Source organism: Brassica napus, chromosome A3 (genome assembly GCF_020379485.1).
Source record: "Brassica napus cultivar Da-Ae chromosome A3, Da-Ae, whole genome shotgun sequence".
Classification (NCBI taxonomy): Eukaryota; Viridiplantae; Streptophyta; class Magnoliopsida; order Brassicales; family Brassicaceae; genus Brassica; species Brassica napus.
The window spans coordinates 24,916,285-24,933,208 of record NC_063436.1 but is presented as its reverse complement, the minus strand read 5'-3'; the positions used below and the strand labels follow the sequence as shown (position 1 = coordinate 24,933,208).

The window sequence follows — 16,924 nt, the reverse complement described above, 5'->3', positions numbered from 1 at the left end:
GTAACTAATTTTAAAAAAAAATTCACAATTAATCATCAATCTATTTAGAAGATATTTTTAAAAATATGCATCTTTATGAAACGATTTTTTTAATTTATTTATTAAGTTTATTATGCACCACGCCTGTGTAATTCTGTGTATTTAAAGTATTTATAAATTCCAGAACAGTACACTAATACTCATTGCTAACGACGTAGAGGGAACAATAACTAATTGTCTTTCTTTTCAACTAATTGTCTTATTATTAATGATTATATACTTGTATCACAATATTTATAGCTTCATATTTATGTCTGGTTAAGTTATGTTTCTTGACGCTTACTGTTTACATAGTTAATTCATCATTCACACAATCACACCTAAGTAAATTTGTAACAAACAAAGTTGACAAAAAATAAATTTGTCATAACAAATAGACCGTATTTTTGAAGGGACTCCTGAATTGCAATCCTAACGATCCGGTAAAACGACAGGTAGTTCACTGTGTTTAGAATAGACGACAAGGTGTGTAAAAGGTGCATTGAATTGGAGGAGGGTAATTGAGTAAATGAATGGAGCTGAAACGCCTTGGAGTTGTGGGGACGTCATCTTCTAATAATAGCTAGTGGGAAAGAGTGACTTCTGCCTACCAACTAACTCATTTATTGCCTTCAAATTTTTTTTTTGTTCAATGTGTCATTTTAAACGCCAAACTCAAAAGTCCAAATCAGAATTTTCATTATATTTATTTATTTACATTTAACTTTAACTTTTAGGTCCAGTGAATGATTTTCCAGTAATATGGAAACAAAGTTTCAGACAATGAATCATTTCTTAGTTTTTGAATCTTAGGACGTTTTGACTTTTGAAAGTATGCATCATTTTGTTATTGTTATTTAAAAAAAAAACTGACTACACTTCAGAAACGATATAAAAGGATCATTATACCAAAATAAGAAACTAAACATTAGAATCCTAATTACTACTTTCTTATAACTTCTGAAAGCTATATAACTTTTTTTTGTTTAAAGCAATTTTATTTTGGTTATTAGTACTATTAAGAAGAAACCAATAGTCAAATATTTGGATATAAATGCTACCTGTAATATTACTTGCAATAGATTATTGATTGTATGATTAACCTGAATAAGAATACTTACTTTACAACTAGTTTAATGTAGTCTTTATGTGCCTCTACTCAATATCACTGAAATAATTGTTTGTTAGTTCAAGTGTATAACTAGAGATTGGTCAGCGTTTCCTCTTACATTTTTATACATTGATATTTGCTTTTCATAATTAGTGTTATATATTCTAATCGTAATATAACTAATTATATTCAAAAGACCTCGACCGAATCGGATAATATGATATTTGTGATACAAATATCCCAACAAAGATACATTTGTTATTTAGATATTTTAGGTTCTTGTACATCAAAACCGAATTCATCTAGACCCAGAAGGACCCAACTCAAAACTCACACATAAATTTATAATATTCAAGCGGAGCCTAATTTTTTTTAAAAATGATACATAAAAAGAACAATTCGTACATAAATAGATAGCCAATGCTTATGCCTAACTGATATTTAAACTAATAAAAAGTATTATTTCTATGTATTTGGCTAAATTAAGTGAAATAGAAAGAATTTTTTATTTAGTAAAATAATTATACAGAGTGAAAAATTAAGTGACAATAAATGTAATATATTTTTATTATTTTGATTTAAATTATTATTTTATTCATAAAACATGTTTTTGCATTATGTTTTAGCTACGTAATTTTCCACCAATTGAAACTAAATTATAAAAAAGTTTTAGTAAAACAAACTAAACCGAACGTTTAACCATATGCAAAATCCAGTTATTTTACATTTTTGATTTTATAATTGGCACAAAGTTAATGTTGATTAACTAATAAATAAAAATCCACACTATTATTATTGTGGTAATATAATTAATGATGTGATATATTATTAATGCAATAAAATTAACGAAATTGTTAAACTGAGTGAAATGTGGAAAGATAATTGATGTAATTATATTAATAAATTACTAAAATAACAATATACTTTTATTTTTATATTGCTATTTATGTCTACAAAAAATTATCATTTATACTGTTATCTATGTTTCCAACAATACTAAAATGTATTTCAGTTTTAATAATATAAATACATTGTATTATAAAGCTTATTATGAAAAAGTTTTTTTTTTAATTTTTAATAATTAGTACAAAACCTAGAAAATTTACTGAAAACTCTAAATTTTTGAACTGTTTATCATGCACTTTTCACATAAGAAATGAACAGAGTCACTATCATCTTCTCCAACGAATCAGGATGAACATTGTCAATTTCCGTCATCACAAATTAAACAAATTAAGTATAGGGCCGTCAAGGCTCTAGCCAACCTCAGCCTCATGTTATTGATGACGTCTTTCGGGCTACTACATATTTGAACTACGCCTCTTTGTCCAATCATGTACTTCTAAGTTCTAACATGACACAGTCTACTATGTGTTTGATACTGAAGTATATGATAACACGAACTAGCGATATGGGCCTTGGTAAACTAAGAATATTACGTTCGGTTCTCGGCTTTTATCAAAGAAGAGTATCGTTGTTCATTTTCCCTCACATTTTTGGATGTGGCTGTATTAATTATTAATTTTTACTCCTTTGTTTTTAAATGATATATCTTTTTTTTTCTGTTTCACACATATTAAAAATTGATTATGCATATATTAATTTTTATTTTTAATTATTTTCAATAATTTAAAATTAATGTTTTTGAATAAATACAATTTTTTTGAAATTTACAATTTATTAATATTAACTAATTATATAAAATAGTAAATGTAAAACATGGAGTATCTCTTTTGAAACAATTTTTTTTATTTCAAAACTCATGTACAGCTCCTAACGGCTAATCATACTTGCATACCCTTTATGCTAAAAGAAAATTAAAATTGACAACAAATTAAACTAGTTTCTTTTAAGGAAAAAAATCAAGAGAGAGAGATATTAGATTAAATTTCTAATTTTCTATTAAATTCAGCCTAAAATTATTGATTCCTTGTAATAAGGAAATCCATTTCTCCAATCTGCGAATCCAGATTACAATAGAAAGTAAATAATTTTCTCTCGCACAAATAATATTTATCTTTTTTTTTGTAATTTTTTTCGACAATGTACATAGAAGTTGTTCAAATCCGAGAACTACAAAACAAAATGTCTTTGAACAAAAAAAATCACCAGAACTATCAAAAACTTTCCTTATGCATAATGTGTGACACAAGTAATGATTTTTGTTTGTTTAAATTCACCTTCATGCATTAGAGTTCAATCGAGTTGTCATTGATTTGAACGAATATTTAGATAAACCTGTGGATCTTGAAGACTTTGGAGATTGTAATTTGGATCTTGGTGATGATGAAGATGGTTTCTTTCTCCTATTCTTGCTCTTAGTATGAACCTTGGATAGACCTACTGGAATTGGAGGCACATCCCTTAGCCTATCTGATATAGTTGGTTGGCTTGAGCTCTGTTCAAAATCTACATTTAAAAGAAATATAAATTTAGATAATTGAGAAATTATTGAAAATGTATATAGAATTGTTCATACATTTCATTACTTAAAATGCAACCATAAATTACCAGTGGATGAAGAAGTGACCAAGAAAGAATTTGAATGTGTTGCATGACTAAAGGATGATGCTCTTGGAGATAAAGGCTCCACTGCTGCTTTAAATTCACTCATCTTCATCCACAAAAACGATTAAAATTTTAGATCAACATCAGCAGAAAACTAGAGTTTATGGCAAGTAAACCATAGAGTTGATGGCATACTCCTAAAGTCGGTTTTTGTTTGCTAAGTAAAATACAGTATGAGAAAAATACCCTAATTATTTTTCTAAGACAAAAGTAAAAATAAAAACAAAGAAAAAACAAACAAAAAGTAGAGAGAGAGCTTTACCCATGCAGGAGCACTGCCAGAGGAGCCCTCCCAGCCAACATGAGCCACATGCTTTACTTCGGTTGGGTACCCAATCTCCAAATCTCTTTCTTTCTCAACTGTTGACCAAATTATTTTTCATAAATAAATAACTTTATCACTTAAAACATCTCTAAGACTAAGATAATTGGGTGTTCCCATGTGGATGAATAAAATGGACGATTGTGGCTAAAAATGAACCGGCATTTTTGTTTTTTTGCGTGTGAGGCGTACTTGTACTTCAGAAATGTAGACGTTCATGTCTTAAGGTTACTTTTTTTTATAAGTTACTTCTTGTTCAGAACTTACAGATTCTAATTATATGGTATAAAGTTGCAAGAAAGTTTGATAAATCATATAACTTAGCTTAATACGATCAGAAGTAACTGAAAATATGGTAAAAATGATACCAAATATATGAGAGATCGATCTGAAGCTTTTGTAGATTCCCTTCATCTTCATTGTCATTATTGATTGTCTATTGAGAAGATCACTAGCCACCTCCAAATGTATATATCAGCTTCTTCTATTGTAATAAGCTTAACACAACCACTATCTCTTATCTGTTACAAAAGTAATACAAAAAACAAATTTTCTTAGAAAAATTAAAAAGAATAGGAAACATAAACAACAGGAAAGCAAGGGAAATATATACGTATACATGTGATGGTTTATCCCATACGGAACAAGATTTAGCACATTCAATTTATGAGCACTCAAAAGCTTCAACAATCTATGATCCATCTGATTATAATATAGGAACATTAGTAAATAGTAACCGATGATGCTATTAAAGTTAGGAATGCTTAATTTTTACCTAAGAGACAGAAATTGCAACTCTCAAAATGACATAAGAATCCCACAATATTTATCATATCACACACACACACACACACACACACACACACACACACACACACACACACACACACACACATATATATATATTATTGTGAAGAAATGAAAGAGAGTTTTATTTTTCTCAAAATAAAAGAGAGTATTCATTAAGCGCAATAGTATGTACCTAAAGATTACAGATAGTGGTTGATGGAGAAAGCCTCTGAATGAACATACACAAAACATATGTGTCTCTCTAAGCAAATAGATAGTATCCCATACAGAACACACAATAAATATCAAGATATAGCCAAATTGTGATGGTGGAGATGAATGAAGGAAGAAGTATGGCTTGATCGGGAAAAATATAAGAAAGTGGGGAACCATGATACTACTTGTCGTATACAATCATATATGTTAATAATTTATTTAACAAAAGATTCTTAGTCTATTATTGTAAGAATGTTTCAGAAAATAGATAAACATTGCCTAGTCGTGATACTATAACATATAATAGAACACGGTAATACGTGGATGACAATGGTTTGTGATTTTCGATTTTATCATTTTTACAGATTTGTGTTCGAAGATTCCTGTCATTCAGCGATTTTATTGACAAAAGAAGCACTTTCTGTCAGTTATTTTGTTTTCATTTATCTTAATTAGGTAGATTTTGATTTCTTGATTGAGCGACTAGAATCATAATTAATATAGTTTGTATACATCATCATTTCCCACCAATAGTGTGTTTATATCAATCTACTAGCAGCAAATTAGTAATTTTCATAAGAAAACTTAGGAAAATATAGGATTTAGAGCAGTATGATAGTCAATGGTCACAACTGTATAATGCATGCATATTGAATTAAACAATGCAACTTTCGCAGATTTGTTCAACACACGCTTTATGTGTTCTACCTTTCTTTGATACCTCGACAACTATAATGTTCGTTAGCTGTATATACATACAATGACCAGTGCCATACAATTTTAAATACAATGAAAGGCTGAAGCCTGTAGTTTAGGAGTTTTCTTAAAAAAAATCGAGAATAGTAGTATTTATAAATCCAATTAATTGGTTTATATATTTTGATTGATTTAGAAATTCATGTAGTATTTATAAATCCAAGTAAAATATTCAGATTTTAAATTTTTTTCGGATTAATATTTACAAATCCGGAGGTTTTTCCTCGGATTTGAGTTTTTGTATTTATAACAAAAAAAATCCAAACAAATCCATTCAAATCCATTATAAAATCAAGTTTATTAGTAAATCCGTACGATTGAATAACACTTGATTTGATATAGAATTATGAATCATTAAACCAATAACACATGATTTTAATATATATTTGAAAATTATGGAACCAATAATACTAGATTTAGTTCGGATTTTCAAATCTATTAAAATACAACAACCAATAACCTTCACGTAATATTTAAAGATAAAGACAAATGCAAGAGACTGCTGAAAATAATATATGTATTGTAAGAGCATCACCAACGAGTATGCTTAAATGAAGATTTTAATAAACAGAAATATTTTTTTTGATGTATTTTAGTTTTTTATTTAAATTTTATTTTTAATAGAGTCTGATTAATTAAAAAAAGACATTTGTCTCTAAAACTTTTCAGTAAATTTCTAAAAAATCATTTCTTAAAACCAATAGTTTTTTATTTTTTACTGTACTATTAATTTTAGTTTTTTATTAGCTAAGGACCTATTAGCATATTGTGGTTGGTCATGCTCTAAGGTGAAGTGATCTATGGTTTATAACATTGAAGAAATTCAAACGCTCTATGTGATCGACTTATTTGGCCTTCGTTCCAAAATTTGAACTATTTTATTATATGTAACTCGTAAATAGAGTATTGTGATGGACTAATTTGACCTAGTCTTAATCTGGTCTTAGTTATAGTCCTGTTAGGTACAGCTATGTTTATCATGGCTACGGCTAACAAGAAAAAGGAGCATATATGGCCTGGAACGATGCGATAGACTTGGTTTTTATACATTTATAAGATTCCATATAAATTATTTTATCACTGATAAGTCGGATTTATGAGTTTTGCTTTTCTGGAAAATATGTATATCTCCTAGCTATAAATTTATAAGTAGAACTACAGAAGGCATCGTTTTTAATTGTTTTATAAGTGATTGTTTAATACTCAACATTAAACTTTTAACTGAAAAACATTAATAAATGTGGAAGTTAGTTAACGTAATTGTTTAATTCGGCGACAACAGTTGGTTAACAATAAAAATAGACAATTCAGAGCAGTAAATAAGTTTCCATCAATTATTGCCACGAACCTACCATTTTCATAAGTTATTTAAATGAACAGACAATAATAGTCCTTTTTCTTTTTTTTTAATCATTTTATTTTGGGCATCAGATCATATTCGAAGCCTCACAGATCCTCATGGCTAATAATAACCACACAATATTATAATTTTATTTGTTTTCTACAACAATAATTAGAAAAATATATATATATTTTTTAAAAATGGAGAATATGTGGGTGTGCAACAAAACATAAAACTCTTCAGAATAAAGCAAAGTGCTCTTTATGTTTTTTTTTAAAAATAAAAATAATAAAAATTCGTGTAATATACACGTAAGGTAAAAATCATATTTCAAAAAAATCAAAATCGAATTTTCTACTTTAAATCGTTACACGGTAAGTTCGATGGATTTTTTTTGCGATACCTAAAGAAGTAAACCAAAGTGAAAACCACAAGCAGCGCAACACCGGAGACGCCACAGATGATACTGGCCGCAAGAAACACGTGCCTCATCACGTGATCGCGTCTGTTCGCGGCTCCGTCACGCCACCACGAGTCATCGTCGCCGTCTGCTTCCGAAGCTTTTGGGAGGAGCTGAGGAGGAGGAGAATGGGAATCTCCGAAGAAGGACATCACTATACCGGGAGGTGAGTGAGATTCAGTCGGTGGTGAGCTGAACTGGTACTGTAGGCCATGATCGGAAGGTCGTATGCCTTGGGAGAATGATTTTCCGGCGAAGATGAAGACGAATGAAACAGTGAACGTGAAGATAGACGACGATCTAACGCGGTTTAAGGGAAGAGCCATGTGAGGGAGAGAGTTCTTTTTTTTTTCATGTGTATTTTTCTCTTTAAATTATGTAGATGATGTTGATGAGCTCAAACGACACCGTTTGTTATGTGGGTTCATAAATGGTTAGGTGTGACGAAGAAGATACCACCACCAAGTCACCAACTCTTAATCGACAAGATTAGGTCATGATGTTCTTTTTGTTTCCTTCATTAACAAGAAATCAAGATTTGCAACATAAAAACACTCATCTCATTTGACTAATTTACTTCTGGATTCAATATTGAGTTCTTTAGTTTAATATAAGCACTACATGTTCAAATTTCACAATATAACGTTTATCTATTGTGACATGTGAGTAAAAGAACTTGTAAAAGATGAATTAGATAGCAAAAACCCAAATATCAATATCTAGTTTCATTAATATGCCTTATGGACTAAAAGGTCACAAGGTCCATCCATGGGACGAGGCCCACTAACATTAATACTCCCTCATGTCAGATTACCAAATGTTTGAAGAGTATTGAGAAGTTAGTTCACAAAGCGTTTTGATGTCAAGCAGAACTTGTAGGAACATCCTCATCAGAAGGAGGCTGCATTGGTCTTTTAGCTCGTGGTGGTGGTTGTGGCTTTGGTGGCGGTGGTGGTGGTCTCTTTGGTTTCACCTTATTGACTTCCTCAGATTCAACTTCAAACTGTACGATGACAGAAACAATGCGTTAAGAAGAAGAAAAAAATGCAAAAGCATCAAAATGAGGGTTGAAACATGGATATCAAACCTTGTAACCACAGCCTGCGACACATGCATGAAAGCATTCCTAAGTTGTATAAACAGGGGAGATATATAAAAAAAGTTAGATACAGTACAGTTCTTCAGTCTACTACTACTCTGTTTAAGAAAAAGGTTTTTGTTTCAAATACCTCAGAGTAGCTGGCAGCTCCAGGAGAACGATCTATATAAGCACTCCATTGTCGGTCTTTTAGCACAGGATCTTTGTAGCATATCTCACTGCAATCTGACACACCTATAAAGAGCACACACTATTACACCAATTCATTAAGTAGGAAATAAAAACCTGTACAAAGAGGAGGAGATGCCTTCATGAACATATATAATGTAATGTAAGAGACACGTTTGGTTTTATAAAGTTGCGTAGTGAAGGATAGATGTATCTCTACTCCTCAGTTCATTAACAATTTCATCACGGATTTTCAGAGATTAGAGAGAAATGGCTTACAATCTTCCCATGAGTCACTATCGGCATCACATCCCTTTTTGCAGAATACTCTCCCTACAACACGGATTCAGGATAATCAAAAGGGGTTTCTATAATCCTGAAAGAGAGTGCTATACAACAACAACACAAAGGGTTTCAGCTAGCTTCTCTGATGGTGAATGTAAAACTCTCATCAGAAACGTCCATACCAAGCCCTTTTACTAAGTATACATATTTGTCTATAGTCCAGAGAAGCAACATCGATGCGGAAGCATCTTTACTACACTTGTTCAACTTATCTTCCTCTACCTCCTATTAAACATTTTCACATATACATGAGCTCGATGGAGACATGCCACATTCTACAAATATACATTACTAACCAAGAAGCAAGACGGTGTTCTTTCAACACGTGCAACTACTACAATGAGTTTTCTCTGGACAAATCTTCATCTAACCAAAGAAGTAATCATTCTCCCAATGTGACAATGTCTCAGTAAAGTAGTATGATCGCTAACAACAATTGATTAGGCTTAATAAGCTAAGTACCCTGACAATAACATTTCCCCCAAACAAAAATGTAGACCAATGGACTTCCTTCTGAATCATCCATTATCCAGAAATTAGAAACCTAATTCACATATCAAAATCCATTTCAAATAATTTACCAGATTTTAACGAGAACTCTCGAAACAGCGATTGTAATCATTACATAGCTAAACCATCCAAACAAATGAGCCAACAATGGAGATACTTACATGGAATCTGCGTAAGAGCTGCATACTTGTGCGTGCATTGACTCCCACACGGTGGCGTCCATTGCTGCGGTATCATCTCTCTCTCTCCCTCCGCCTTCACTCTCCGTCGCCCGAAAATATCAGAGCTGGGAGTTTGTTTATATAGATAAGGGTATTATCGTCATTCACCAGTCCAAGCGCCCTTATAATCAAACCGGACGGTTTCTATCACATTCCCCGAAACCGGTTATCTAATCGAGCCGGTTAGTTCCATAAATAGCTAGCCGACCTCTCCCTTTATAAAAACACTCGAGGCCGTCTCATTCATCCTCTTTTGCTGTTCGCTTGAGCAGTGTGGTGTTGTGCGCTCTCTCAGATAGCAATGGAGTATAATAACGAATACGAGCAGGAACCGACTTACATCGAAGACGACGACGATGAGGAGATCACCCAGGAAGACGCCTGGGCGGTTATCTCTGCCTATTTCGAGGAGAAAGGTCTCGTTCGCCAGCAGCTCGATTCCTTCGATGAGTTTATTCAGAACACTATGCAAGAGATCGTCGATGAGTCTGCGGATATCGAGATCCGTCCTGAGTCTCAGCACAATCCTGGCCAGCAATCTGATTTCGCCGAGGTGCTTTCGCTGGTTCCTTCCTCGGTTTTTTTCAGTTCTAGGGCTTCTTAGGGGGATCGAACGTTTGTGGCGGTTTTTGAATTGTTTCGGAGTTAGCTTGTAGAGAGGCTTGTTGCAATTAGGGTTTGGCTTATTGAGTAGCTGATTTGATTTGAATGATTGAGTTATTCGATTTTGAAGGTGTATCTACAGTGGTTTTGAGTATTGCGTGAAGCTCTAATCAGTTTTAGCACTAAGTAAATGTGTTTGGTATCTTATTTTTTTCTGCAGACTGTCTAGTTTTAGCTTCTTGTACAGTGTCGTTGCGATTAGTGTTTGCGCTTCTCGACTAGCTGAGCTCTCGAGATCACTTTTGTATTCTGTGCTTGAGCTCTTTGTTTTCTCAAGGTGGATTTTTCAGTGGTTTTGAATGTTGTGGTGAAGCGTTTTAGCACTAGGAACGTGTTTGGTTCTTTTCTGACAGAGCTTCATTTTCCTGCAGACAATCTACAAGATTAGTTTTGGACAGATTTATCTGAGTAAACCCATGATGACGGAATCTGATGGAGAGACGGCTACCTTGTTCCCCAAGGCTGCAAGGTTGAGAAACCTCACCTACTCTGCTCCTTTGTATGTCGATGTTAGTAAGAGAGTTATAAAGAAAGGGCATGATGGTGAGGAAGTTACAGAGACGCAGGATTTTACCAAAGTTTTCATTGGGAAGGTTCGTGAACTTCTTTTTTTTTTTTGGTGTGTGTGGAAGATGTAATGAGCTGCATCATCTGTATGGTTCTGACAGTGTATTGATTTTTTCCTAGGTTCCCATCATGCTCCGGTCTAGTTACTGTACCTTGTTTCAGAACTCTGAGAAAGATTTGACAGAGCTTGGAGAATGTCCTTATGATCAGGGCGGATACTTTATTATTAATGGCAGTGAAAAGGTTCTGATTGCCCAGGAGAAGATGAGTACGAACCATGTTTATGTTTTCAAGAAGCGACAGCCAAATAAGTATGCATATGTTGCTGAAGTCCGTTCCATGGCTGAGAACCAAAATAGGCCTCCCAGCACAATGTTTGTGCGTATGCTTGCTCGTGCTAGTGCGAAAGGGGTAAGATTAAGCTAATAGTCATAACTTTTACAATATCCTTTCTCAATATTTGTTGGTAAATTCTAGAATACGATGAAAAAAGTTGCGTTCTATGTGGCAAATGGATGCAGGGTTCATCTGGACAGTATATTCGGTGTACTCTACCATACATCAAAGCAGAAATTCCCATTATCATAGTGTTTCGTGCCTTAGGATTTGTTGCCGATAAGGACATATTGGAACATATTTGCTATGATTTTGCCGACAATCAGATGATGGAGTTGCTTAGGCCTTCCTTGGAAGAAGCTTTCGTTATTCAAAATCAGCTGGTATCCACTGTTTCTTCATTTGGTTAATCAATTTTTATTCTGGCTTTATCCTGCAATTAGTTGACAACCTTCATATTGCTTCAGGTTGCACTCGACTATATTGGGAAACGTGGTCAACCCATGGGCGTGGGTGTAAGCAAGGAAAAGAGGATAAAGTATGTGATCATTTGAACCAATTGACTTGGGTGCTATGATCTAAGATATCAACTAGTGTGGTGTTGATATTGGAGGTTTGCAATTGCAATATTATCATTGCAGGTATGCAAGAGATATCCTTCAGAAAGAAATGCTTCCTCATGTAGGAGTTGGGGAGTTTTGTGAGACGAAGAAAGCTTACTATTTTGGGTAAATATTCAGCTCATTCGTGTTGGTTGAGATTTCATATGTTCTTCTGATGCTCAAACTATGCAATAACCCCCTCAGGTATATCATACACCGGCTGCTGCTTTGTGCACTTGGCCGAAGGCCAGAAGATGATAGGGATCATTATGGTAACAAAAGGCTGGATCTTGCTGGTCCTTTACTTGGAGGGCTGTTTAGAATGGTTCGCATCATAATCATGCATTGAAGAATTTGAAGTTATCATTTTAGTGGATCCCTTGTTGACTTAACATCTTCGTTAATGCAGCTTTTCAGAAAGCTAACGAGGGATGTGAGATCTTATGTTCAGAAGGTCTCTTACATAGTTGCTCTTTCTTGAGTCGAGAAGTTTAGTTGTAGTTTTTATTCCGTGTTTGGAAGTCTGATTCATGTCGTTTTAACAGTGCGTTGACAATGGAAAAGAAGTCAATCTTCAATTTGCCATTAAGGCAAAAACAATTACCTCTGGCCTGAAATATTCTCTTGCTACTGGGAACTGGGGCCAGGCAAACGCTGCTGGCACAAGAGCTGGAGTTTCTCAGGTTAGGATATTTATTTATTTGTTTCTTCCTTTTTCAGCTCAGATCATTTCCTTAGATATGGCATTAGCTTTACAGTTTTGGTTTATCATAGTTTGTCACATGATTTACGGTTCTAAAAAGTCTTCACTTACACCAGGTTTTAAATCGGTTAACATATGCTTCCACTTTGTCGCATTTGAGGCGTCTCAATTCTCCTATTGGGCGTGAAGGTAAGGGGCCTCGTTCTTTTCCTGCACTTATATGCTGTGTCACTTTTTCTGTTAGTGCAGTTCGTGTATTTTAGTCATAGTTCAATTTATTATTCACATCCTTGCAAGTTAGATTGGCTTGTAGTTCTCATTTTCCACTTGAATGCTAATCGAGTCGTATATGGCAGGAAAATTGGCGAAACCAAGACAACTGCACAACTCACAGTGGGGTATGATGTGCCCTGCTGAAACACCTGAAGGACAGGTATAATTGTTAAATTTATAGAAATAAGATTGTTCTGGGTTTCAGTTACTTCCATTGCTTATTGTGGCTTTGCTTTTCCAGGCTTGTGGTCTAGTGAAAAATTTGGCGCTCATGGTCTACATTACAGTTGGGTCAGCTGCTTATCCCATCTTGGAATTCTTGGAAGAATGGGGGACTGAGAATTTTGAGGTTTGTAGCACTTCACAGTTGGTTACTTACTCAATTTCTGTTACTTTGTTTCGGGTACTCAAGGTTTTAACTTAATTGCAGGAAATCTCTCCATCAGTAATACCCCAAGCCACAAAAATCTTTGTCAATGGAATGTGGGTTGGAGTTCATCGAGATCCTGACATGTTGGTGAAAACTTTGAGACGTTTGAGAAGAAGGGTAAGCATGCAGTTTCTTTCCCGTTTGCAAATTATTTTCGCCACTAAATTGCAACGTTTTGTAGAAGTGATATATTACGTTTACTCTTGCAGGTTGATGTTAACACTGAAGTTGGCGTTGTTAGAGATATTCGTCTGAAAGAGCTCCGGATTTACACTGATTATGGTCGTTGTAGTCGTCCCTTGTTTATTGTGGATAACCAGAGGCTGTTAATAAAGAAGAAAGATATCTATGCTTTGCAACAAAGGGTAAATTTTTGGTCTTCTGCTCTCAAAATACCTTTTCTTATAACTTGATTGAACCAACATTCTTTTTATAACGCAGGAAAGTGCAGAAGAAGATGGTTGGCATCATCTAGTTGCAAAGGGGTTTATAGAATACATTGACACAGAGGAAGAGGAGACTACTATGATATCCATGACTATTAATGTGAGTAATAGAATGTCTGAAGGTTGAATTGAAAATGTGAATATATTATCTTTTGGCCACTCATTTGCACAGAAAACTCAATCCTAGTTTTGTTTCAGGATCTGGTTCAAGCTAGACTCCGTCCCGATGAGGCATATTCCGAAACTTACACACATTGTGAGATTCACCCTTCTTTGATATTGGGCGTTTGTGCTTCGATTATACCATTTCCTGACCATAATCAGGTTTTTCTCTCTTTAATTTACTTGTCTATAAGAAACAATTTAGTTATGTAAATTCAAATTTATGCTAACTATCTCGTGTACTTTTTTCTGCCACTTCTGCGTTTTTTTTGGAATTTAGTCGCCCCGTAACACGTATCAATCTGCTATGGGAAAGCAAGCGATGGGAATATATGTCACCAATTACCAATTTCGCATGGTATGTTTCTAGGCTTTCCCTCCCATCTCTTGTTGTAACACTACTTGCTTTAATGATACTGTTATCATTGTTCTATTAACCAGGATACCTTAGCCTATGTTCTCTATTACCCTCAAAAGCCTCTGGTCACCACAAGAGCTATGGAGCATCTTCACTTTAGGCAACTTCCAGCAGGAATTGTGAGTTAATTTGCTTAAAATCTTTCAGCATCCAGCTTTTATTCTTCTATCAGTTCTCTCAAATGTTGATTTTCTCTTATTGTGTAGAATGCTATTGTTGCCATTTCTTGCTATTCTGGATATAATCAGGAAGATTCTGTCATCATGAATCAGTCTTCAATAGATCGTGGTTTCTTTAGATCCTTGTTCTTTCGGTCTTACAGGTGAGTATGCCGCCACACATGTGGACCTTTTCTTTTGGTCTGTCCATTTTTTTATACTGCAATCTTTCTGTGGGCAGAGATGAGGAGAAAAAAATGGGGACGCTAGTCAAAGAAGACTTTGGGCGCCCAGATAGAGCAAGTACAATGGTAAGACATAATTTGACACTTGCGACTCATATATGTATGTGGTGCTTATTGTTAGCCGCGTTTAACACTTTAGTGTTTCTGCTGCAGGGTATGCGACATGGTTCATATGAGAAGCTGGACGATGATGGTCTTGCACCTCCTGTAAGTATAAAACTTATTGTTACTTTAGTAGTTATATCTGATCTGATTAGGAATGTATATCATACAATTTTTTTTCTTTTCGGGTATAGGGTACCAGAGTTTCAGGTGAAGATGTAATCATTGGGAAAACCACTCCAATATCTCAAGACGAGGCTCAAGGTCAATCATCGCGATACACTAGACGTGATCACAGTATAAGCTTGCGACATAGTGAAACCGGAATGGTTGATCAGGTAACTTTGGTATTTCCTTGCAGTTAGAGTTTAGTTAGTTTCAGGACTGAACTATTTTGGCAACTGATCATATCTTGTTTAAACATAAACCTGGGGTTCTGATAGTTCTCTATTCATGTACCTTCTGAACTTCTCTTGTAGGTGTTATTGACCACAAATGCAGATGGCTTGAGGTTCGTGAAAGTGAGGGTGAGATCAGTTCGTATTCCTCAGATTGGAGACAAATTTAGTAGTAGACACGGTCAGAAGGGAACCGTTGGCATGACGTACACACAGGAGGACATGCCTTGGACAATTGAAGGCGTCACTCCTGATATCATCGTGAACCCGCATGCTATTCCGTCTCGGATGACAATTGGTCAGCTTATCGAGTGCATCATGGGAAAAGTGGCAGCTCACATGGGAAAAGAAGGAGATGCGACTCCTTTTACAGATGTCACGGTAACTTACAATGTTCCCTTAGCTGCTCGGTTTGTTGTGACTGTATAAATTTGACCACTGTGGTGTTTTCAGGTGGATAACATAAGCAAAGCGCTCCATAAGTGTGGCTACCAAATGCGTGGATTCGAGAGAATGTACAATGGGCACACGGGTAGACCACTCACAGCTATGATATTCCTTGGACCAACATACTACCAGAGGTTGAAGCATATGGTGGATGACAAGATTCACTCGCGTGGACGAGGTCCTGTGCAGATCTTAACAAGACAACCAGCTGAAGGGCGATCACGTGACGGTGGTCTGCGATTTGGAGAAATGGAGCGTGACTGCATGATTGCACATGGAGCTGCAAACTTCTTGAAAGAGAGGCTGTTTGATCAGAGCGATGCGTATAGGGTGCATGTGTGTGAAACCTGTGGGCTCATCGCCATTGCAAATCTGAAGAAGAATTCTTTTGAATGCAGAGGTTGCAAGAACAAAACAGACATTGTTCAGGTAAGTTTCCAGATTGTGTTTATAGACGTTCTTGTTTCATCTTTTATAACTTTTATATCTCGTTCATGCTCTCATTTGTCTGATGCCATTTCATATGTATAAATATTTTCACAGGTTCACATTCCATATGCTTGCAAACTGCTGTTTCAAGAGCTTATGTCAATGGCGATTGCACCAAGGATGCTTACCAAAGGCCTTAAATCAGCCAAAGGCAGGAAGTGAGAAAACTTTGTTCTCTTTTGCTAGTATATCTTTATAACGAAACCAAACTACGAATTCTTGTGTCGTTTATTTGCACTTCTGAAACTAGAAGCTAGAGAGGTATGCTCTCATGTTTAAGAAAATAACGATACAACTTTTGTCTTTGGACATTAATTTGTTCTGCGGGAGTACTTAACAAGCTAAAGTAAAAAAAAAGCTGAAGCTAATTTGAGAAAAGAAAGTGTATTTTCCTGCTTGGTCTTAGTTTTGGCCTAAAACATAATGACTTCCAACAAGAAAGATGATGAGAAAGTGTCTCGAATGATTCAGTAGAGAAGAAATGTATCACTTCTCAATGAATCCCATGACCCCACTAAACATGTTTCTGTCATAACCTGTCTTCCTATATTGGGTTTGAA

The 16,924-nt window shown here is 34.8% G+C and overlaps 4 protein-coding genes across 4 annotated transcripts; 1 reads left to right on the top strand and 3 right to left on the bottom strand.

Moving 5' to 3' along the window:
• Nucleotides 1-2,180: 2,180 nt before the first annotated feature.
• LOC106399860 (CRIB domain-containing protein RIC11) lies at nt 2,181-5,917 on the bottom strand. Its single transcript, XM_013840305.3, has 5 exons — nt 5,002-5,917; nt 4,388-4,540; nt 3,960-4,057; nt 3,641-3,743; nt 2,181-3,538 (listed from the first exon to the last, which is right to left on the bottom strand). The coding sequence occupies exons 2-5, from the start codon at nt 4,443-4,445 to the stop codon at nt 3,312-3,314; spliced, it is 486 nt and encodes a 161-aa protein (XP_013695759.1). The 5' UTR covers nt 4,446-4,540; nt 5,002-5,917; the 3' UTR covers nt 2,181-3,311.
• Nucleotides 5,918-7,340: 1,423 nt separating this feature from the next.
• On the bottom strand, nt 7,341-8,129 carry LOC106399781. The gene has a single exon (XM_013840234.3). The coding sequence runs from the start codon at nt 7,906-7,908 to the stop codon at nt 7,477-7,479; it is 432 nt and encodes a 143-aa protein (XP_013695688.2). The 5' UTR covers nt 7,909-8,129; the 3' UTR covers nt 7,341-7,476.
• Nucleotides 8,130-8,292: 163 nt separating this feature from the next.
• Nucleotides 8,293-10,023, bottom strand: LOC106399538. Its single transcript, XM_013840008.3, has 5 exons — nt 9,866-10,023; nt 9,129-9,182; nt 8,812-8,915; nt 8,670-8,708; nt 8,293-8,585 (listed from the first exon to the last, which is right to left on the bottom strand). The coding sequence occupies exons 1-5, from the start codon at nt 9,939-9,941 to the stop codon at nt 8,445-8,447; spliced, it is 414 nt and encodes a 137-aa protein (XP_013695462.1). The 5' UTR covers nt 9,942-10,023; the 3' UTR covers nt 8,293-8,444.
• Nucleotides 10,024-10,152: 129 nt separating this feature from the next.
• LOC106401389 (DNA-directed RNA polymerase II subunit 2) lies at nt 10,153-16,675 on the top strand. Its single transcript, XM_013841898.3, has 25 exons — nt 10,153-10,478; nt 10,960-11,181; nt 11,276-11,566; nt 11,677-11,874; nt 11,959-12,029; nt 12,133-12,219; nt 12,298-12,418; nt 12,503-12,547; nt 12,639-12,776; nt 12,913-12,985; nt 13,153-13,229; nt 13,311-13,418; nt 13,500-13,616; nt 13,709-13,864; nt 13,941-14,045; nt 14,144-14,269; nt 14,388-14,465; nt 14,549-14,644; nt 14,732-14,847; nt 14,925-14,994; nt 15,082-15,135; nt 15,225-15,368; nt 15,510-15,809; nt 15,882-16,304; nt 16,419-16,675. Exons 1-25 carry the CDS (start codon nt 10,227-10,229, stop codon nt 16,524-16,526), a joined length of 3,576 nt encoding a protein of 1,191 aa, XP_013697352.2. The 5' UTR covers nt 10,153-10,226; the 3' UTR covers nt 16,527-16,675.
• Nucleotides 16,676-16,924: the final 249 nt, after the last annotated feature.